At 38.8% G+C, this 23,591-nt stretch overlaps 3 protein-coding genes across 6 annotated transcripts; all 3 read right to left on the reverse strand.

Annotated features, from left to right (window-relative positions):
- Positions 1 to 1,276: 1,276 nt before the first annotated feature.
- LOC113781180 (flotillin-like protein 4) lies at positions 1,277 to 5,327 on the reverse strand. Its single transcript, XM_027327052.1, has 2 exons — positions 4,282 to 5,327; positions 1,277 to 2,188 (listed from the first exon to the last, which is right to left on the reverse strand). The coding sequence occupies exons 1-2, from the start codon at positions 5,206 to 5,208 to the stop codon at positions 1,667 to 1,669; spliced, it is 1,449 nt and encodes a 482-aa protein (XP_027182853.1). The 5' UTR covers positions 5,209 to 5,327; the 3' UTR covers positions 1,277 to 1,666.
- Positions 5,328 to 7,800: 2,473 nt separating this feature from the next.
- On the reverse strand, positions 7,801 to 10,027 carry LOC113779634 (40S ribosomal protein S11). The gene is made up of 5 exons (XM_027325293.1): positions 9,917 to 10,027; positions 9,638 to 9,779; positions 8,460 to 8,604; positions 8,295 to 8,384; positions 7,801 to 8,206 (listed from the first exon to the last, which is right to left on the reverse strand). Exons 1-5 carry the CDS (start codon positions 9,926 to 9,928, stop codon positions 8,116 to 8,118), a joined length of 480 nt encoding a protein of 159 aa, XP_027181094.1. The 5' UTR covers positions 9,929 to 10,027; the 3' UTR covers positions 7,801 to 8,115.
- A 1,659-nt stretch (positions 10,028 to 11,686) lies between these two features.
- Positions 11,687 to 23,500, reverse strand: LOC113779517 (ubiquitin-like domain-containing protein CIP73). 4 transcript variants are annotated; one of them, XM_027325106.1, is made up of 13 exons: positions 23,317 to 23,500; positions 22,177 to 22,321; positions 21,826 to 21,943; positions 20,910 to 20,987; positions 17,900 to 18,012; positions 16,621 to 16,692; positions 15,651 to 15,812; positions 14,919 to 14,988; positions 14,666 to 14,841; positions 13,526 to 13,690; positions 13,303 to 13,374; positions 13,083 to 13,212; positions 11,687 to 12,869 (listed from the first exon to the last, which is right to left on the reverse strand). In XM_027325106.1, exons 2-13 carry the CDS (start codon positions 22,303 to 22,305, stop codon positions 12,010 to 12,012), a joined length of 2,145 nt encoding a protein of 714 aa, XP_027180907.1. In that variant the 5' UTR covers positions 22,306 to 22,321; positions 23,317 to 23,500; the 3' UTR covers positions 11,687 to 12,009. The 4 variants fall into 4 exon arrangements, with proteins under 4 accessions (XP_027180907.1, XP_027180905.1, XP_027180906.1 ...); XM_027325104.1 differs by having other exon boundaries at positions 22,177 to 22,327; XM_027325105.1 differs by having other exon boundaries at positions 22,177 to 22,372.
- Between the last annotated feature and the right edge of the window lie 91 nt (positions 23,501 to 23,591).

Raw genomic sequence — 23,591 nt, forward strand, 5'->3', positions numbered from 1 at the left:
TCTACATAACCTTGTAACCGGATGATTCACCTGTAAAAATCGGTAAAATGACTCCGCTGGAGCGTTTTTGCGAGTTTAGTGACCTTTTCGGCCACAAAAAAAGTTTGGTGACCAAAGAGTGCCATTTTTAATAGTTTAGTGACCTTTTGGGCCATTCACTCAAAAACAAAACATATAAAATCTCAAACAATACAAAGTATGAATTGAAAGAGTTTTTATATATTTCTATAGCTTTTAAGAATAATATATATGATGCTATTACAATCCTGTTTAACAATGTCGGGGAATTGGACCACAAGATTTAAAAAGAAAACACCAACAAAGAAAAAAAATCAACCTCGATGACTAAAATGGCAACGAATCGAGTCGAGTCGAATTTTGGTCTAATCGAATCAAGACTCAACTTAATTTTATCAAACTCGAATTCGACAAGCTCTCAATGTAAAATTTCAGCTAGAGCTCGATTCAAATTCGAGTCAAGTCGAGTTAAACTTGAGTCTAAAAAAATAAAAATAATTATTTTATTTTTAAAAAATAAATAAAATAATAATTTTTAAATAATAAAAATATTAGGGATATTTATACAATTTCACTATTAAAATAAAAAATTATATATATAATCGAGTCGACTCGAGAGTTTTCGAGTTCGAGTTCAACTTGATCAGTTCGAACTCGGTATTGGCTGAGTTCAAGTTGATCTGCTCACAAGTGGCTCGATTAGTGTGCAAATCTATCGATGATTACCACCACCCTCCGCCATCGTTTGTAACCTCCCACTATTGCCACCCACACCATCCCACCCTATTTCTTCCCCTTTCCTCCTTCGCCATCTCTTTCTCCTCCCTCTCTCATTTTCTTCTTTTCCCACATTTTTCTTCTTTTTCCTTCTTCTTCCTTCAATCACCATCCACTCTACCACACCCTTCCCCTTCCCCTTCTCTCTCACTCACCACTCCCTCTGATCTGATCTCAAAGGAAGGGGCAAGCGAGAAGGGAGAGGGGAAAAAGAGGGGTGGCAAGGTAGTTGGTGGTTGGGAAGAAGATGGGGACGGAAAAGAAGGGAAAGGTGGGGGAAGAAAAGGAGGAAGAGGTCGTAAAAGAGGAAGGAGGGTGAAAAATGAAGAAAAGAAAAGGATGAGAAAGGTGGGAATTTGAAGATGATGGCTAAATGCGAAACTAACTCGCAGCACAAACTTAGTGACTCATTAATGCTCAATCATATTAAAATAAAAACCCAAACGGCAGAAAAATTTTAAGATGCTTCAAGCGGAGCAATTCTGCACACATACGGCAGAAAAGAAAATTTTACAACGGTTGCATACAAGTTACAATTCTCCGCACTTGAGTACAAACTAGAAAGGACAATTCTTTACATAACATTAACAAATATAGCACTCTTGGAACATTTATGGGAATAAACAAAATTCAAGAACTTTTCATCCTGATCATGACTAACCAAGTTCAATATTCCATTGCACGGAAAGGCCAACTTGAATTTTATAGGGATCCATCATCCCGGGAGGGACTAATTCATTTGTGGTTCTCCTCTTTTGATCAGTGACAAGTTCCATTAATTAATTTATATATGCACTCTTCAAATACAAGTGGTCTGTGCTGGTTTGTGCACGTCCATCCTGGAATTATTACATCCTTAATTAATTTGACCTCATTTTGAGTCACGAGGAGTAGGGAAAGTGCCCATCCAAGCTGGCGGTGACATTCCAGTTTGGTCATGGACAGTCTGAAATAATGGTGGCAGCATCTTGTAAACTTGGGCTACTTCTTTCACAGCACTAGTAGTACCATCTCCACCGGCAGCTTCGCAAGTAGCGCTATTGTTGGTCCAAATGCTGATTTTGGGTTGCAATCCCTGAACTGCCTGGGCGTTTATCTTGGCCAACTCTTGGAACACTCCGCCGTTGATCATCAAATAATCCCTTAGAGCTCCATAGTTACCGCCCAGCGAGTCAAGAAGAGTGCGTAGGTATACGCCCTGAGCTTCTGCCAAGGCCTTGAGCCCTTCGGCTTCCTTCTTCTTGGCATGCAAATCTCCCTCGATTTGTTGTTGGCGTGCGTACAAAGCTGCGCTGGCCGTTGCTTTTTCAGCCTCTGCTTGTTTGGTTTTTTCGTACAAGTATGCTTCTGCTACCTTCTGCCTTTGATACAGTTCCGAGTTCGCAGCTTGTACCTTTCATCAATTTAATTTGGCAATAAGTGATTATGGTCGAATGAATATTAATTAGTGAGATGATCTATCGAGTTGTCCCTCTGATATTGCTCATAAACAAGATCCGTTGCAGTCTAGTGAAGGCAAATATATGAAGCATTTTCCTCCACAACGACTGAGTTTCTTCTCCCAACTTCATTCCAATTATGATGGAACTTTACTCCAGCCTTGCCCCCATAATTGTTCAATAGTGGCAAATTTAGATATTCTAACTATTAATTAGAAAATTTCATTTGGCACAATTCTCTCATTAATTAAACGAGGGGAGGGCTTCAAGTATATGAATATGAGAATATCTTACCCTATGAGTAATCACATTATATGATCACTAAGAAAATTATATATAAAGGACTCCTAAAAGCAATCCTTCTCTAAAGAAAAAGGGGAAAAAAACTCCAATGCACATCACAGATCCAAGGTAACACCAAAGGACACAAAATGGACAAATTTTAAGACAGCAGCATTAGTCAACTTGCTTTGACACTTTGCCTGCTTAATTCATAGAGTTTACACTAGTATTTTGCTGCAAATAAAGTGTACAAGCAGTGCACTTTAGGAGGTGCCAAAAAATTCTCAACCATGTAACTTTTGAATGGTAGTATTTAAGTCAATCAACTAAACAAGAGTAAGGATCAAATATTAACTTTTCTGCCCTTCTTTTCCATCTTAACATAGATGAAAGGTCTGCTAGCTGGAAGCGTCCTGCACTTCTAATTTGAAAAGATTGAAATGTGGCGGATTAATTTTAAATAAGGGACAATATTAGAAACCTCCCCGAGATTTCTCTTAATATCACCTAACATCCCTAAAGTTTTAAAAATATCACTTACCTCCCTTACTTTTGTTATTTGTGCAACAAAATTTTTAAAAATCCTAAAATACCCTTTTACTTGCTAAATGAAAATATTCCTGAACCAACACCCAGAAAACAATCTCTAGTAATACAAGCACATCATAAAGCTATAGCCCATAAAATTTTAAATTTTAAAAATAAAAAAAGATAGTTGCAAAGCAATACACTTGCACCAATTTAACTCTATATGCTCAAAATCAATTTCTCATGAACTTTATATTTTTTTCTAGCTTATTCTCAACTCGTGCTTGAACTTTTAAATTGTACTCATCATTATAAAAATTAACTCAAAATAAGCAAATAAATCATACTCCACTCTGTCACAATCATAAAAAGTAAAAGATAAACAAAATTCAATTTATTATAATTTACAAATGAAATATTGCATAGTCATCCAAAAAATGAGTAAGAGAGAATGTTAGAGAAAAAGGAAAGTAAAGAAAGTGACTTTCATTTCTCTTTTTTTTAAAAAAAAAAATTTAATCTCCATTTATTTAATATGTAAATTATGTATCAAGTGAGGGTTAATAATTAGGGGAGGTAAGTGATATTTTTAAAACTTTAGAGGTGCCAAGTGATATTAGGAGAACCCTCAAGGGAGGTTTCTGATATTATCCCTTTAAATAATCAAATTTCAGAGAAGCAAATTGAAGTGTGCTATAGCTATCGATTTGGAGTGTTAATAAAAAAACAAGAAGAATTGCAGTCTAGTGAAAGAAAATAGTACTCCTCCTATGAAAGCAAATATTCCTTTAACAAATTGCTTGATTAATTAATATGCACTACACTACTAGTATCATTCTATGTAGCGAGTGTTACTAGAACAATGCATGCAGTTTTGAATGTCCCTCAAATACAAACCATATGTAAATTTTGAATAATGGGGGTGGTATTTTAGTCAATCACCTGTACCAAAAAAGTTAGGACGATGTTCTGCCCTTCTTTTCCATCTTAACAATAAAATGAAAGTTCTGTTAGCTGGGAAAGTCCTGCTGCTAATTGGAAAAAAGATTGACAGACTGAAGTCTGCTACACATAGCTGCTACTGGAGTATTAATATGGAGGATTGAAATATTTTCTCTTTAAAAGCATACTGGAACTCATGTGAGCTGCAATTACTTGTGAGGGCAATCCAATCCATAAGAAGAGCTTGAAAAGTGCAAAATGCAAACTTAAAGGAGGAAAGACAACTTTTACGTACTTTGGTCTCATATTCAACGCTGGCTTTGCTCAACAGGTCGGCCTTTAGCTTCTCCGTCCGCGTCAACGCATTCATGGTCTCGACCTCCTTCTGCAACTCCGCATCCCGAAGAGCCACTGCTTTCGTGGCCTCCACCTCCGCCATCTGCGCCTCCTTGGACCACCAAGCCTTCTTCTTCGCCAGCTCCGCGTTCGCCTCCGCCACCTCTGCCTCCCTTTGGTTCTCAAATACCTTAACCTCCGTCTTCACCCTCACTTCTTCTTTCTTCCCCTCTCCCTGCCTCTGGGTCGAGATGACCTTCGTCTCCGCGTCAATCTTCGCGGCGTTCTGAAGGGTCTGCCCTTCTCGGAGTTTGGAGCCGATCTCCCCCTTCATCTTGGCCTCCGCCACGTCAACCTTGGCCTGGTTGGCGGCTTCCATCTGCGTCTTCTGACCCAAGTAAGAGAAGTACTCGTGTCCGGGGACATCCACCAGCTGCTTCACGTTGGCGTTGTAAATCAGCAGCCCGAACTGGTTGAGCTCCAGCTGAACCTTCTCGAACACTTCTTGCTTGAACTCTTTAGTCCCTCTGAAGATCTCCTCCATGGTCATGGAGGCCGCGAGGACTCGAGTCTCCCCCTCGATGATCCCCTGGACCAGCTCTTTGACGTGGTGGGAGAGCTTGTCGTGGGGGGAGATGAGCTTGGCGTACTTCAGGAGGCTGCCTTCGTCGTCCACGCGGGGGCCGATGGTGAAGACAGCAGGCAGGACGAAAGGGAGCTTCTCGGCGCTCATGGCCTGCACCTCGAACGTGTAGTTCACCGGTGAAATGTCGCAGATGGTGCACGACTGTCCCGGAAGAACCCATGCTTTCTTGGCGATCTTAATGTCGGTGATTCCAACGCCGGTGATCACCAAGTACTCCGACGCCCTCGCAACTCTGTACATTATGATTAGATTATGATTGTAGAGTAACTTCACTACTGATACTTACGGACGGGGTAATGACTAATGAGGGTTAACAGTAAACTTAAAAAGCTAGCTGTAATTAATTAATAGTGGACGCAGGAGCTTTGATCTTTTGTAAGTTTATACGAGCTAGCTAGGTGTATCGATGCTGCATATATAGTGCAGAATAGATGCTGCAGAAGCTGCTTATAGTGCAGAATAGATGCTGCAATAAGATTAGGAAGACTGGTTCTTCTGAATGTGGGGCTTAAGTTGCTGGGAAATATCTTGGAGTTGGAGCAGGAAGTACCTAAAAATTTAGGAGGTGTTTGTTTAGCATTTCCAACTTGGAATTGTAAACCCAAAATATATGTGGTTTTTTTTTTTTTTTTTCTGGAACAAAATATAAATGGTTATGATCAGCTTACACGTCCAGTTTGAAAAAAGATTATTAATTTTCATTTTCTAATGAGATAATTAATCTAAAACAAAAATCTAAGTCAAAAGGTAGAGATGTATCGGTGAAATCATACTAACCCTTTTGTTCTCGTCGAACAGTCTATCTACTGAAACTAAAAGCGGGTATAGCTGTCATCAACTTTGATAATCATTCATGTTCATGCTCAACCCTTTTTTTATTTTTTTTTTTGGATATGATAAATCTACACTCACTCTATCTATAGTATACTACTAATTACTAAACGAGGGAGACAGGCCTTAACTTAATCAAGAGGGTTGACTTTCACGGTTTGTTGCCTCAATCAAGGGGGTTGACTTTGACGGTTTGTTCAAGTTATTGGTACAACCTCGTGAATGTTTCGGAACTTGGAACGAACGCAAGGTACCACAAAGAAATTACCATACTTCTTACCTACAATTATTTGTTACGTAGAGTAATTGTGTGCAGCAAGGGGGATTGAGTTCCCACTACAATTATTTATTGCGTTAATCATTGAATCGGACTGAAAGCATGACTGAATCGCGGTTCGATGGATTGACACGATCCTGTTTTCAAAAATATTGCTCTTCATCAAGAATTTGGTGGAAGGAGAGTCTCTAAAAATCACTTGCGTGACTGGATGTATAATGCAGTTATTAATGGTTACAAAGGGACAATTTGTGAGGTACCTAGGTTTGATAATTCTTCAGATAGGACCATTCAAGTTAATTCTTTCTTGTATACTTAATACATCGATCGAAGGAATTATTGCAAACAACACATCCATTTTATATAATACTTAGTCTAGTAAGGATGAAGATGCGCAAGAGTTGCATGAGAATTTACAATGTAGTTGCGCGTTAGTTTGAAGTTTGAACAAACAACCGTAGAGTTCAGACCAAGTCCAGGCAGAAGCAGAAGTAATGGACCCAAATCAATACTACTGAGAGACAGCACTTGCAACTCCTTAATTAACACCAATTGTTGATCACGTCTTCAACTGACTTAAAAATGCCAGATTATTCAAAGCTAAGATATAATAATAATTTTCAGGGAAATTTTGCTCTTGGTTGAGGTGCATGGATGCTTTCTAAGCTTGTCGTGGACGGCTGGCGCGGGCCTTGATTTACAAGCAGATGTCTTCGGTTGTTCCATGGAGAGGAGCCAGCTATGTAGATAGGTGTGGACCTTACCCCGTTGTAGCTTCGTTGGCAACAATCACAAAATCCATCCGATACAAGCTCATACGCTACAGCCCTAACAACTATATATATATATATATATATTTGATTGGGTCGACTAGGCAAGATCATGAGCTAATAGAAAATCGAAAATGTACATACCTGTTCCAGCTAAAATACTTTGGAAGAATTCTACCGCTTCTACTCGAAGTAGCCTTTTTAGTGCAAAGCTGAACCTGAATGTAAAGTTATGGCTTTTGTGCAACTTCGATGGCGATGGGGTCCTGATGTAGTAGGTGAGGTGAGGTGAGGCCGGCAGCATCTCACTAATTTGTGTATCATGCAAATTCCATTGACGTTATTCGCCCTCAGCCAGTTTCAGTAATACGCGATCACAATTCCAGGATTTTTTGGTGGCAAGTAATACTTATGATGGCGATCGAATCTCGCTATCGAAGTCAAATCCATTCGAATTTTTTCCTTCCAAAAAGAAAAAGAATTTGTTCATTATCTGAAATCCTTAGTCCTATAATCAAGGGCGAATATGTTCGACATTTCACCCAAAGATCAACGAGGCTGCTTGCTGCATGGCACAACTGATAGGGTCCATTCACCTTTCAGTCAATTTCAGGAAGCACTGAATTTCTCGAAAACTAGCCATATTTATTAATCTTAAAGAGTCTGGTGAAATTCCTAAATGCCTAGTAAATAGAAACCCAATGGCAAACGTACATTCAAGCATTTCAGCCACTTAATCGAGCCTAAATCACACTACTATCATCGAGCAAGTTCCAACCATTTTCAAACTGCTTTCAGTTTGAATGCGCAAATGAAGTCTCAATAGCAACAACGGAATCCATCCTCAAACAATTCGCCGTCCAAACACAGAAACACTCAACAATATTGCGTCAAAACACAGAAAAACTGACAAAAAGTCATTATTGTTGCAGTTAAGGCAACATAGCACAATACTTGGAGACGAATGAAAGCAAATTACCATTCTAGGTTATCTGCAAAATCATCATGCACCATAGCCTCGAAGGTCTAAGACCTTATCAAGCCAGTTGCCAATTGTTCTCACGCCATTTAAAGAAAAATCATTCCAATACCATTTTTATGAATAAGACTGACGATTACTAACCAAGACTAGAAATCCAAAAACTGCACCATGGGAGTATCAAAAATTTAAGCCTTAAAGAGGCAAATTAATACACAAGTTTTAACTAATAACACCAAGTCTTGACAACATCTCTCAAGAACTTTAACATGAGATGGAAAGCACTAAACTCAAAGCCCTGTAAATGCCTTCTTTCCACCCCCGGAGGCGCCTGCCGGAACCACCTTCAGCACATTAAACCTCACAGTTTTTGACAGTGGCCTTCAAGGTAGAGAATGTCGATCATATTAGTAAAATACAAGAAACAAGCAAAACCCATCTGAAAAGGAAATAAAGCCTAGGCCTTCACCTGCACTGGCCAATTATGACATGGTCACCCTCTTTCACACGGAAGCATGGAGATATATGAGCTGGAATGTTCGAGTGTCTCTTCTCATATCTAAAGAACAATAGAGGACCATGCTTATTGTAGCTAATACGGGAGAAGACAATTCATTCTAATGAATAGTCATACCTCTGATACTTCTTCACAAAATGCAGGTAGTTGCGTCTGACAATAATTGTCTTATCCATCTTGGCACTGTGGCAAGTTCCAGCAATTATACGGCCTCTAATAGAAACAGTGCCAGTGAATGGGCACTTCTTGTCAATGTATGTACCTGGAAAAAGTGTTTAAACACACATGATCAACATGTATCTCACTGCAACTCCTCCAACTTAACTCCGAGCAAAACAGTTAATATATTCAAATCCTCTGCATGTGCCACTTACACTTCAATGCAGAAGAAAAACATTGCTCCACAGCATCATTCGAGATTGTCCACAAAATTTCAGTCCATAGTTAATTATTGATACAAAAATCATGAACTGAGATAAGCATCTAATAGACATTAATCTAAGCTTGATATCATTTGGATGATAATCACCATAATAACTTTGTAACCAACGAAGGTAGAAACACAATGTGCAATGATTTTCCAGTTTTTCCATTGGATATGAAAGCTCCAAGATGTTGCAACAAGATGCTAAGTATCCAAATCTCGAAAGAAGAAGAAATAGAGCCTTCGGGCCATATAGAAGATTGTGCCCAAGTAGATTACAAAGCAACAACATGGCCAGCATTGTTAGACTGAGTTCTAGCTCCTTTGCAATCAACTTAGCATATTCATTCACGATATGCAAATCTTTGGGTTGCTATCACCCTTGGACAGATGAACAACCAGTATGCTCGTACAAAATTATGAACAATAATAAAAAAAAGTTCGAAACTTCGTTTACGCTATCAACAGTAAACCTATCCAAAGAAGTTGAAATTCAAATTAATTCATCATATCAGAAGGGCAAGCCATGTAAAATTAAATTCCATTCGGTCAATTAGTCAGAAGTGCCTAAAAAGGACACGATCTAAAATGCAATGACAGTCTGGGTTTTTAAGAACAAAAAACGCTAAGCTGCATGACTATATCTACAAGTGTAGCCTGTGATCGAACCAAAGAACAAAATTATGGATTTGTACTATCACTGATGGCGAAAAGCTTTAAGAAATATATAACGTAGATCTATTTCATTAGAATGAAAAAAATAATACTCGTAATCATCTCCAGGAAAAAAGAATAGCGGTGGGGGTGTCGGTGCCGAAAACAATCGAAGGAAAATCTAAAATGAGAAGAAAGAAAAGAAGGGAAGAGCAACCTTCAATAGCTTCACGAGGAGTCTTGAAGCCAAGACCAATGCTCTTCCAATAGCGATTTCCACCCTTTCCTGGCCTCTTCCCCTTCCCAGTCTTCTTCGAGGAAAGGAACACCTTTGGCTGCTTCAAGAAAGCCTTCTCCGTCTGCAATAACCAATCAGAAGATTCACTAGTCAATTGGTTGATATTTTAAGGAGTTAATGCCTCTCTGCGTGAGTGCCTGACAGAGATAGAGAAAGACATCGCGGCTGAGAAAGCTATCTCCGGCGGAGACAAGATACCTGTTCGGCCATGACTGCGGCTGAGAGCTACACCCTAAAACCCTAGCAGTAGAAACCGCTGTCAGCTGCAGAAACCAAGCTTGGGATATGGTTTGCGATCGGAATATCGGGTGTTCTCCCATATGAATTTATATACTATAACCCTAAAAATATAACCCTAAAAATGATGATGGGAGTGGCCCGCTCCAGCTCCAGCCTAAATTGACTCCTTTAACCCACTCTAGCCCACTAGGCCCCCCTACGCTTTTCTCCCTTCACAGGAGCCAGCAGCCCAGCCCACTTTCAAAAACTAGTTACAGAATATCCTTGGACCATACAAATTCTACTAATTTAAAGAGGTATTAATTAATCAATAAATTAATAAATTGTTAATTTATCGAATGTGCTCACAAATTCATTTAACCAACTAAAGTTTTATTTTATTTTATAAAAATATGAATTTCTCTATTAATAAAAGGGGCTAAATGTCTACATAAGATAAATTAATCCATATCTACTTCATTTGCAAGTATAATACCTTTTTTTTTTTTTATTAATGTACGTAAGTGATATCATCTTTTTAATTATCAAGAGGTCAAAAAAATTTTAAAATACAAAATGATAGATGTCCACTTCTATTTAATTAAATGCGTACAGAATCATATTATCAAATTAACAATGTTGTGTACGTAAACTAATCCATATCTACTTGAATTGCAAGTATAATTTTTTCTAGTAATGTACATAACTAATATCACTTTTTTATTATCAAGAGGTAAAAAAAAAGGCTTAAAAATACTAAACGATAGATGTCTATTTCCATTTTGTAAAATGCAAACAATGAATCAAATTATCAAATTAACAATATGTTATGTATATAAATGACAAGAAAGTTATCTTATGATAAACAAACACAACAGTTTTCTTAGATATCACATTTTTAAATTATAGCTTCTTGGTGTTCAATAGCGGAAGAAATGGCTAGGCCTCTTTTTATCTTGGAAGAATGGTTATATATGTATGCGTACATATGTATAGGTGTGTGTCTCTATATATATATATATCTATAGGATGGACTAGGACTCATTTAGCCCACTAGCCCTCCCACCCGTTTTTCCCTTCACAGGAGGCAGATGGTAATCCCATTAACTACTAGTCGTAAAGTAGGGTTTTTTTTATAATTTTTTCCAGCAGTGGAGGGTTTTTTTTTAAAAAAAAAAAAAAATTGAAAAAGGGTAGGATTTAAGAACCAGAAAAGGGGTAGGGGGATTTGAGCCCAGAAACTCAGCTAATTTCTTGAGATTCAACCTAAGCTACTAGACCACCTAAAGGCCTCCTCAGCAAAAAAGTTGGAATTTGTTTTCCGTGCACTAGAAAAATATAAATAATACCAGTAATTATTTTGTAAATTTTCTGTTTATCTCAAGACATGCAAATTACTAATTGTGCTAGGACACATTTTTTGTTCATGCAGGTTTATAGGGAAGCCTTGTACAACTCAACACTCTGTGCATAGCGGATGCTTAACGCCTCTTAAAATCATCTTACCATTTGATCTTTTTCTTCTTTAATTTCCCAATTTGTTTGCCTTTACCCCCCCCAATTCAGTTCTGACAAAAGTCCGATCATGAAACCCAATTTGCAGGTCCTTTCTAGCATTCCTATTATTGCAAAAGAGTCGTACTAGTGCTAATTACATTAATCTTGCATGTTTTTTTCCAATTACTTGTTCACTTCAGATGTTAAAACAGCTTCAGAGTTCATTCATTTGAAACTAAATTGTGTCAAATGTAAAACAATATCAAGCATGCAGTCATTATGATTGAGATCAAATTATAGTACATTTCACAGCAAATCTAAATTTTTAGTTAGTCAATAGTGCCTGCATTGAAACGCCAATTAAGGACTTTCGGGAACATACATCAGAGAAGAAAATACATCTTCATAATGGAAAAGAACACCTTTGAAAACTGATCCAGCCCAAAAAAAAGTGCTATCTATATACGTATACAGCTGAAAAGTTCATTTGCAGATATTTCATCTTCATCTTCAACCACAAAGGCATAAACCAAGTCCTTTCTGGAATCAAATAATAAAACAATCTTCAACAAAAATCAATCCCGCTTTTGCCGTTTTGGATCTGGCTGCTCAGCAGCCGGAGGGTCTTCCTGCCGACGAGAGGAGGATGCACGATTCCCATTCTCTTCACCCTGTGTCGATGACCCTTGTGTGTTCCTCTCTTCAGTAGTTTGTCCACCTGAAGACGAGTCATTAGAACCAGATCCTCCTCCGTTTTCATATATAATGGGCATAATCTGACGCAATACGTTGGACAGAAAGGTTCCCTCGTCACTTGCTGCTGCTTCTGCTGCATCAGGACGATTGCCATTTTCAGCAGCTCCAACATGCCTGGTAACACCATCCGCATCTCTAACCTGGGAATTACCACTGTCATCCTGTAGATGATCACCAGAAAACACTCCCCTCAGCAACTGTTCAAGTCGACTCATAAACTGGGAAGGATATCCTGGACCCTCCGCCGCTTCACCAACTGAACTACTGTCACCATCTACGCCAACCATATGAACGTTTTCATGCTGAAGTGCTGAATTAGGGATGGATTGGCTTCCCTGGTCAACAGGATGGGTATGAGGTTGATCAGATGCTAGATCACCTCTAGCACCACCTGAAATTCCAGAAGTAACACGCTGAACTCTAGCAAAAATGGGAAGTATCATCCCCATTGTACCACGTGACGGATCAGAAGTTGCTCGTCCACCAGAAGCAGGAACAGCAGCAACTACAGTCCTAATGGGAACTACCCGCACTTCAGGATCTCTAGTAGCAGGGCTTCCAGATCCTCTTCCAGTTCCTTGTTGAGCAGAATTTCCAGTATTAATAGCTGCAGGAACAGTCGATCCATGATTCTGTGCACCATTTGACTCTCTTCGATTTGCACTTGCTGGCACAGCAACTAAACACAAGCAACACAAAAATCGTCACCAAATAATGTAACAGATGGAAAGGCAATCAAGAATCTCTTTAGCCACTAGAGGAAAGCAGATTCTCCATGAGAATATTTAATTCAGATCAAAGAACCCATTCACAAGCCAACAGGGCAAATATTTTGAATGCCATTCAGAAGTTGAATTTCAAGATACAAACAGGACTAGATGTGGCAGAGTACCTGTTCGGATTCTGATATCAATATTCCTTGGAAAGACGCCAGAACCACCAGATCCAGCAGGAATTCCAGAGCTCTGTTGGACAGTTCCACCAGTCCCACCAAACCCTGTTCCCAGTTGAAAAGAAAGTGGCTACATGTAGTTCAAAGAAAAAGCATTAGTATACAACTCAAACATGCTACACAAATGGAAATAAATACATTTGTTGGACTTTATTATCACCTGAACCATTATAGGATTGGGACCACTTGGCGATAAGAACACAGCAGGCCCTGCATTTACGATAGCTTCGGCCTGAGTAAGAGACGGGGGTTATTACCATGGTTGGCAGATAAAACAAAATTATTCCCAAGGTTTTTGAATTTGCCATCTAAAACTACGAGTACGGGAACAGATGTAATTTTATTTCAGCTAATTCCGACATTCACAACGTAGTTAAACATACCGGTGTTTGCCCCATCCGCAACGTCATTGTTGTCCGAGCAAGCTCAAGTAGCACGGCCCCCAAGTTTTGAAGAAGAATTCCCGATCTTAGAGCACTAGATTGAATTCTCACTCGTTCTGAAGCATCAGTCACATTTGCGTGATCCTCCAGCTGTCTTGCAAGTAGCTAAATAAAAAGAAATCAAGAAAACAAGAAGGTTCATTAACCATACTCTTATAACAAGATTGTTAAATATAATCATAACAGTAATGATGTCCTATCATATAGACAAAAGCAGTAAGAAAAAAGAAATCTATCAGTTTATCATGCCTGCCTTCCGCAGTTTTTGGCCGAGACAAACCCTGGAAAGCTAGTGAATCAGCCAGCCAGACCTTTGGGGTTGGTATAAAGAATACTCTTCAACTAACCACACCAATTCTATCTCATAGTTTACATCTAACTTTTATTGGATTATTGTTTCTTTTTGCAATGTCAGAATGGAGAATGGCAACATTCTACCTGAATGCCCCGCATTAGCTAAGACCACAAGCAAGCTTCCACATTAGCAAAAAGTGAAGGCCAGCAAGAAAAGTACAAGCTGAAAACAAGCATAAAGTCAGTTTGTCCAACAAGCTTACAAGAAACATGACAAGTTTGGGCATCCCAGGTTAGTGTATCAAGACCAATTTTTGCCATATCCGGATCCATGTCCCTCTTCTTTTTGTGTTCTTTTCTCGTCCTTTTGGGGCAGCTGTTCTTGCTTATGATCTCCCTGACCGGACCTTTAATGTATTTTATTGCAGATCTGGGGAATGGAAGCAACACTTTCCACACTCAGGGCACCAAGAAAATTTATACGCCCAGGGGCAAGTTAATCTTTCCTTCCACATCTTCTGATCCCCAATGATATTTCTCACTTTACAACCAAAAAAAAGGGACTGAAACTCACCAAAAGAACTTTTATTAAACAAAATTCAGTTAAAGATTTTTTAATCTCAGCTTAAGATAGCAGCATTGTTACTTTTGTCAGAACTGAAACCATATGACTTCTCAAATCCATAAGCTTTATTTGCAGCCTACTTTCTTGTCTCTCACACAACATCATAAGATCAGAATCTCAAGATATTTTCACTAACAAAAGTCATAAAAGCAATCACATACCAATAAGCACTCTTCTACTTGTTCATTGAGAATCTGTCTTGCAGTCAGCATCACATCTGCCAAGGATGCCGGTGTTGGAAGTCCTCTTTGGACAGTAGAAACTGATGCTGCATCTGAATTTTGTCCATCCCTCCCACGAATGCCAACAGCCTGACTTAAGTTGGTCTGTTCTTGAACTGCAAACACCATAAGGGAATCTCTCAGAGAAATGGAGACACAAACTAAGATTTCAAGAGCAGAAAAGCTTCCTGACCATTGGCAACAAATTCCTGCCTCAAACGATTTAAGTTCTGGGACAAAGTTGCTAAAGAATCAGGGATAATCTGCAAGAAAAATCAAACTCAATACAATTGTTAACTAGCCTTGCTACGCAGACTGAGATTGATGCAGGAGCATGTTAGCGTTATATAAGTTCTCGTTCAATATTCTGGTAGGTATGCCTTATTTCTAAGTCTAATAGTAGTTTTAGAAACGCACTCTTCATTAATCCTAGTAATCTAGTCCTGCTATCTAAAGTTTCCTTTAGTTTTCTGTGCCAGAGAGTTTGAAAGAGATGGTGCAGGGGAGCACCAAATTGTAGTATCAGATCCTCAAATAAGTTGCTTGTTTAGGAAGATGTGAATCACATCCAATATTGCTTTCTTAGTTCCTCTGAAAATAAGAACAGGAAGCAGAAGACCAAAAGCTAATCCTCTAATCACCAAAAGAAGAATATTCTCCTGAAGGACAAACTACTAGGATTCTTGACTCTTGTCACTCCCTAAAGCACCCATGTTTTGCAAAATAAGTGCTTCCAGACATGGAGAAAGTTGAGAACAGAAAAAATACCAAGACCATAATCAATATATTGTTAAATTCTTCAAAAAAAAGGTATTAAGAATTCAACATATTACTGTATTGTAATTTGTTCTTGATTCCATGACAATAAGAGAATGCTTCCTGCATGAAAAATATAAGAATGATAATAATAACACAAGAAACTTACAGGCGGCTGGAGGGACTCCACAGAATCAGCAGTTGGAACAGAGAAACTACCAGAATCATTTATTGCTTGTCCCCTTGAATCAGCTTGGTCTGTCTGTGGCCTGCTAGAATTTCTTAGACCACCAAGACTAGGGCCGTTTAGAATCCTTTCTAGTGGATGCTCCTGGAAATCATAGTACGCAAAAAGGAAAAAAAAAGAAAAGAAAAGTTGAGACAAATAAAATTAATACATATTCAGTCATATTTCATGATTATTGAGCTCGAACACCCTTCACACAAAGGCTCCACCTAAAATCTGGAAAATTCTTAAAGAAAAGTCAGGAAGAGCAAAGCAGACATGTCTAAATGGCGAAAAGAAAAGAAAAGAAAAGAAATCTTTTTAGCATGCTTGTTAAATGGCGAAAATTAGAGTGAAAGTTGGTTTCTGCCAAGTCATGTCTAACCAAACATTGAAGAAAGAAAACATAAGATCCTTGCTAGCACTATCAGTTATTTTTCAGTTCAATGGAACAGTACCTTAAGGAAACAATACAGTGCCTAAGGCACAAGAAGTATATAAAGCTGCACATAAAGCATGCAGATTTACACTAAGCAGGTCAACCAAGTATAACTGTAACAAGTGAAGTCATAAGAGCTCTGCTTGTGTAATATCAGCAATTAATGTCATGATTCATGGATATACAACTCCTTTACAAATGTCTAGCAAGTCCAAAGAAAACTCATAACCTGAATGCAAAATCTATGACCCTGCCAAAGCAGGACTCCATGGTTTAAATGCCATTTCATGAATACATCACAAGTTTACTGTCAATTAAAACAGGTAAACAGCCATTCATTGAAGATAAGTCTAAAAACATGAAACTTTATCATTGCCAACAGTAGAATTAGCACGTATTAAATTTGTAGAAATTACAACAAAATGCCCCAAAAGAGTATGCGAGGTTGATAGTGGAAAATCTTCAAAAACTTACATTAAGATCAATCCCTTCACTGCCACTTCCAGCACCTGCTATTCCAAAAGAACCAAGCAGAGCAGAAAAAACCTAGAATATGCAAAGGAAAGATAGTAGAATGAAAAAGGGGGGTAAGAAATAAGTCATTCTGACACCATTTAAGTATAACAGGAGCTTTTAATCTAAGGCCCTGTTTGGCAAACAAGTTTTTCTCCTACAAGTTTTTTAACAACTTTAGCTACAGTAACCTCAAAAAACTCCCCAAAATTTTAAAAATCCACACCTTACAATACCCAAAAACACACAAATCCCTTCTTTCTATTCTTCTTCTTCCTCCCCCAACCTCAACCAACCCACCACCAGAACCACCGCCCGGCAACTCCGGCGGTGCCCCACCAGCCACTATTTTTTTCTTTTCTTTCTCTCCTCCCCTCCCCTCTCCCCGCCACCTTCTTCCGCTTCTCCCTCCCCCTGACAGGTTCCTCCTCAACCGACCACTCAATCTTTTCCTCGGTAAGGTTCAATAATTCCTCATCCGCATCATCATGGAGAACCAAATGCTTACCAGAGATTTCATCGAAAAGTTTGATGCAGCCATGGTACCACGATTGGTCCAACGGCTAGTAAATCCTAATTCTTTCATTGACAACCTCAGGTCGGTAGGATTTCATGGGAGAAGCCAAAGCAGAAGGTGAGGAAGGTCGGATGACTAGTAAGGGTTTCTTTGGTCTGGTTTCCAGAGCTGAAGGAGTGAGCAGGCTGGAGCTGGGGGAGGAGGGTGGCGAGGGGAGGGAAACGGGGGAGAAGGTGGCGGGGAGAGTGGGGAAAGGGGGAGGAGGAGAAGAGGGGAGGGGAGGAGAGGGGAAGAATGTGACGAGAAAGAAGGGAGAAGAGGGGAAGAGGGAAGGAAGGGAGGGAGGTAGGAGGAGAAGGGGAGGACAGGAGAGGGGAGGGAGGGAGAGAGAAAAAAAAAAGAGAGAGAGAAGGCTGACAGCGCCACCGTCGTCGACGCTGGAGAAGAAGAGCAGTGGGGTGGGAGAGAAGGAGAGGAGAAGAAAGAAAAGGAAAAAGAAAGAGAGAGAGAAAGAAATGGAAAAAGAAAAGGGAAAAAAAGGATAGATTCTTTTTTTTGTTAAAAAGGAAAGTTTTATTACAACTCAAAAAGTTTTCCTACAAATTCTACAGTAAGTTACAGTAAAGTTTTAGACAAACACCCAAAAAACTCATTTGCCAAACGGGGCCTAAAATCTATTTTCCAAAAGAAAAGAGTACTAGCGGCCAAAACAGCAACACTCACACGACTTAAATCAGGAAAACTTCCATCTTGTTCAGAGATATTAAAGCTTCCAACTACAACACCAGGACCTCGGCTTCCTTGACTACGCCCACCAGTGGATGCAGGATCAGTAGCTGCAAACATGTTGTGCTTAATCATCAAATTTTTCTGACAAAATTTGCAAAAACAACAGAGGCAGACACAAGGAAGATACTTGACAAAGAATAACCAAACACAATTGGATTAAAGGCAGGTGCATAAAGAGAGGAAAACTATAGAAGAGCAGGAACTAAAAAAGGGGTTTCATGGTACATCCCCCAGCACTTAAATTTTTGAGGAATTAGCACCTATTGAAACAGTCAAGTTCAAATACACGCAATAATAGCCACATCTACCTGTTCACCCATAGATTAAATAGAAGACGCATCCATGCAGCACCTCTAACATGAAATCTTACTTCGACTGGGTCATTGGGTAGACCAAGACCCAAAATGTGGGTCCCAAATGTGTGCCAAGGCCTACAATTCTAATATGTCATTGTCCAACAGTAGACCCAGTCTACTTCATCAAACTCCACTGATTACCTTCCCTTCTTTTCCTAACTACCATCCAACGATTAGATCAACTGAAATGCTAGCTTTGCCTCCACAATGGCTAATCCTGTCTCACCAACTTTATTTACCAGCATGATCCTGTTTACCACTGCTAGGTCTGTGAAGAGCTAGGTATACACAGCCTTACCACCAAGCAAGGAGTCGGTCTCTGTCAACCAACCCCTTGACCTCCAGTGTCACAATGCAAAGTCAAATGGACGTAGAGGGAGTGAGTCTCTCTTTCTTCACTTATTATCCAAATTAGCTCTTCCGACCTTGGCCATGGACTAAGGCGCAAGGCTCACTGCTTCACCAGCAGACAAAAGGTTCTAGACTATCCAATAAAACTAAAGGACATGTTTCAGGACAACTGAAACAGATAGGCACGCTTTGTACCTGCTAGCGAAATAATTTCTCAATTTATCTCATCCATCTGCTATGTTCATAATCAGCTATATAAATCTACAAGAATCTGCCATTATCCCACCAACTCCGTGAAATAATCCTCAAACAATTAGATAGATTTCAGAAATTCCAAACTTCTTGCGTTCTACAGGAATTGATAATCACAAACTCTGAGACCATAATAGTTTTTTTCTTTTTCTCTTTTCCCATTTCCCCTTCAAGAAGTACATCATCAAGACATAGATTAGGTAACAGAATAATAGCATAAATGCTTTTCCACTTTATGCATTGTCGTACTGATTATCAGTTTTTAAAACTAGAGGTAGAGAAGACCACAATAACATAATTTGAAGGTCTAAAAAGGATAATACTGCTCTAGCCATAAGCGAAGACAAGGCCCTATTAGAATGGACAAACATTTACTAGCTCACTGACGCAAGGGGGGGCAGGGAGGGACAGCCGCCGCCCCAAGATTTTATAAATTCTTTTATGTACCTTCTAAAATTTTGAAATTTTCACATATATCCTTGTAAAATTTAGATCTCCCCCCCCCCACCGGGCGGAAAAAACAAAAAATTTTAGAAATTCCTTTATATGCTCTTAAAACAGTTAATATTTTCACTTCTACCTTTGACCAAGTTAGCTTTGCCCCCTAAGCTTTTTGCAAAAATTGCAAGACAACTACTTTGAAATATACAATTTTACAGTCTAACCCCACCAATGCTAAGTTCCTAGTTCCACCAGTGTACTAGTTGACCACACAGAATATGAACAGGGACCAGTTTAGGGGTTACATGGAATGCCAAACGGTTTCTCAATAGAAAATGAAAAAAAAGTACGTTGAATAACATGAGTGCATTCAGCTTCCAATGACAACTTAAGGGCAACCGATGAGTTCACCATTTCATTGTACACCATTCAAAGGTCAAAGAAATAAGAAACTATAACATGAGTATTTAACCAACAGGAATCCAGTATTACAACATCTTTATTGGTAGAGCTTATGAAGATTATAACCAGAACATCTTCCTCTGTGTCACCATAAACAAACGGCAAAACGAATAAAATACCAGACAAACATATCAACAATAGGCCTTTTAGCATATCAACAGAATACCGAACTTAGCCCTGGATCTAACAGTGTATTACATAACTGAAAGTAAACCACAGCAGTGAGTTTCTCAACAAATCAGTCATAAACAACACTAGTCAACTTTCACATTGATGCCATATATGTCATAGGATTATGCTGCAAACCCTGAACTGCATTCCATATTAGTTTTATTGCAGGATTATTCTGCTACCCATCTCTCACGTAACTATCTACAGAGATAAAGTGGAAATAAGACAGCTATCCCCTAATTTGAACGACAATGTACATATTCTTCTGGACCAACTTACTAAATAACTTACATACCCAGAACAAACACTGAAACTTTTCAAGTTTCAGATAAGTTTCAGAGCCATTGCAAGAAATAACGCCTTACAGTCTGCCTAAGATCAAATGATAACAACCTTGCAGAAGCATCCATTTCTGATATATCACTAAATCAAAGGATGGAGTATGTGCAGGGAAAGGTGAATAGATAATCAAGATCCATAAACATCACCATGACCACAAAGTTTCTTTGCTACTAACTTCAGTCAGTAAACGATTCAATTTCAGGATGTCATTCAGACTCAAATCTCCTAGACAGTAGTAAATTGAACAATTCTTCAGTTGCTTGAAAGCCAAAGATCCGAGTGACTATCATGACTATGAAAGGAACATTCTGATGACTGTAGGTTCTCATTTGAGAAGATTGATTCTCAAAATTAGCACTTCCACAAAATATTGAAAGCAGCAAGGATGGCATGACAATAATATAGTCAGTGCACTGTTTAATATAGAAAAGGCCAAGAAGATCTTGTATTTAGAAAGAAGGTGCATCTTTCCATGCTCCTATATTAACTTCAAACCCAGCTTTTCACACCAGTCATCGAAAGGAATCAGATTCACAATGAAATTTGTCTGCAGATACAATATGTCCTACCTGAATTCGGAGAGCCCTCTGATGATGGAACAACGGGTTGTCTCACAACCAAGTGCAATGTATGTCCATCTTCCACATCTAATAAATATTTAGTCAAGGAACTCAGCTATCCATACAGCAAACTTCTATATCAGACATACCAAAAGCTAGAATTTTTTTCTAGCTGGAAGACACCGCTTGATTATAGCAGGTAGTCTCCAATGTCAAAGCTCAACCAATATTTAATACTCAATGACAGAAGTAGTAAAAATGACAATGATCATAAAAAACACAAACAGGAATACGCACTATTAACTTCCCATTTAATAGAGCTGAGCATACACTGCCATGGTTTTTTTTTTTTCCTTCCAAGGTAATTATGCAGTCAAACACAAATGAAAACAATATATATGCAGTTTGCTAATTAGTCCTTCATAGGGCCTCTGCAATAACTGAAACAGAAAAAGATTAATTTCAAGCTGTCAAGATCCATCTTTTATCGAATAATTCCCAAGTATGTAAAAGTCTGGAACAGATATTTTGAAACTGTAAGTAATCATTATCAGCATATAGACTTAACAGAGTTTTTATTGCTCGTGGATGTACAAATAAATTCTTCTGAAGACTGGTATTGTTATTTCCACTAAATCTGGTAATCATGAATTGCGATAGGTTATTGGGAGACACAAATGTAGAGAGTAATTTATAATTCATTCTCACATAGCCTATTACTCTTTAACTTTGTTTCATAAGCGAAAAAAAAATGTTAAATCTGGTTATAAGGGTGTAAATTCCCTATAGTTAAGATTCTATTGGACGAAAAGAAAACCACAATAGAACATACAATAGTAAGAAGATGATTGTACCCTGCTATAAGCAACACCAATGGAATTAGAGTAACTAACTAAGAAGCTAATGACATATGGAAAAAGGATACGATAAGCGGAAAGGAGTTGATCATCCTTCAAAACTTTTCCCCGACATATAAGCCGCTGCTGTTCTGACAACACACCAGTAACTACAGCAATTTGTTCCTTCAGTGCAGGGACAGGCACCTGCAACAAGAATTGGAAGATTAAAACTGTTAGAAAAAAGGACTGACACCTGCAATACTTCTTTAATAATGCATAAGCAAGGTAACAGCAAATGATCCAACAATTTATTGGAAATGAGGAAATTAGAACAATATCCAAGCATCAAACTAGGTACAATACTGAGAGGAGGTGCCCTAGAACAATGTGCCGGCAATTATTCACGGGAAGAACAATAGGGATCCAAAAGTACATACACATTTATCCACTCGTAATGTGTAAGTCTGAGAATCCAATGTCTTTATCTTTATCTCAACAGTGGTCTCTGAACAATTTGCCTCATCTTTTCCTGAAACCACCCTGTTGTCATCACCATTGCCGGCCATTCCCTTAAAACTGTCTCTGATCCTTGAAAGTTTAGGATCAAAATTTCAGTTTGTTCCAAAGGCAAGCCTGTAGGATAGCTAAATCATGCAAAGAGAACAAAATCTTGATCCAGAACATCATTTCCATTAATGCAAGCTCATAGGCATGGGTACCATGAAACCATAGCCTACGTATAAGCATGCAGACAGGGAGGGGACATGAAAATGCGAAAATATGTGTAACTTTTTTGCGGTCACACCAAGACCAACAGGTATGACACTTGAACCGTTACTAATAAGTATGGCACCTTTGTTTGTCAAGTTTTTAACATTATTGCATTCAACAAACAATGTGATCACATCCCATAATTATTAGACATCAGTTTTTGTCACGTGCACTTGCAACACATCCCAGCAATAGCAAGAAGTATAGGTTCAGAACCACGATTGGGAATCATCGTGCAGGGTCAAAACCAACCTCGTCTGGAATCACACATCACAATTACACTGGTTACAGGGAATGGTGAAGGAAAAGGGATCAGGATTTCATTGACACTTGGCGTCTTCTTTTGCCCTGAAGCAGAAAGAACATCTACCCAACTGTTCAACCAACCCAACTTCTTTTGCTATTTGACAAGTAATCAAAACACACTAATCTTAGCTAAACAAAGCTCAAATTCGAAGCTCCAAAACCTCAGTGTTGGAACACCGTTACAGCTAATTATCTACATGACCAAGGGATATTAACCCTAAAAAAACAAGAAAAAGAAAAGGAAGCCGTCAGGACCCTATGAGGAACAATATCTAGGCCAAAAAATCAATCTTTCTTTTACTACCGAATGAATTGAATAAGCACAAGAGAAACAGAACTAAAGGGGTGGTGTATTGGAGCTGGAACAAGTAGGAATAACCCTAGGATCCTAAGCAAAAGGCAGGCGCTGTATCTATTCTTGAATTCTTGATGATGAGACAAGCGATGCAAGATGAATCATATAAAATAAAACAAACAAAATAACAGAAGACGAACAAAACCTTGTGGATATGGGATCTCCCAGAGAGAGAGAGAGTCTGGGTGGGTGCTGCTGGAGGTTTAAACTGCAGTCAGCAAATGAGCAGCAGCAGAGAAAGAGGAGATGAGGTGTCAAATGCGGATGCGCAGACAAAGCCGGAGAGTCTCCCCTCTCAATACTACAGAGTTCTCAATTCGCTAATGCCCGCAAGTATTTACCTTTTAGAGAGTCTTGGATAATTGTTACACAAAGGGAATTCTAATGCAGATAAGACCGCATGAGTTCCTTCACGTATTT

Source organism: Coffea eugenioides, chromosome 8 (genome assembly GCF_003713205.1).
Source record: "Coffea eugenioides isolate CCC68of chromosome 8, Ceug_1.0, whole genome shotgun sequence".
NCBI classification, from domain to species: domain Eukaryota; kingdom Viridiplantae; phylum Streptophyta; class Magnoliopsida; order Gentianales; family Rubiaceae; genus Coffea; species Coffea eugenioides.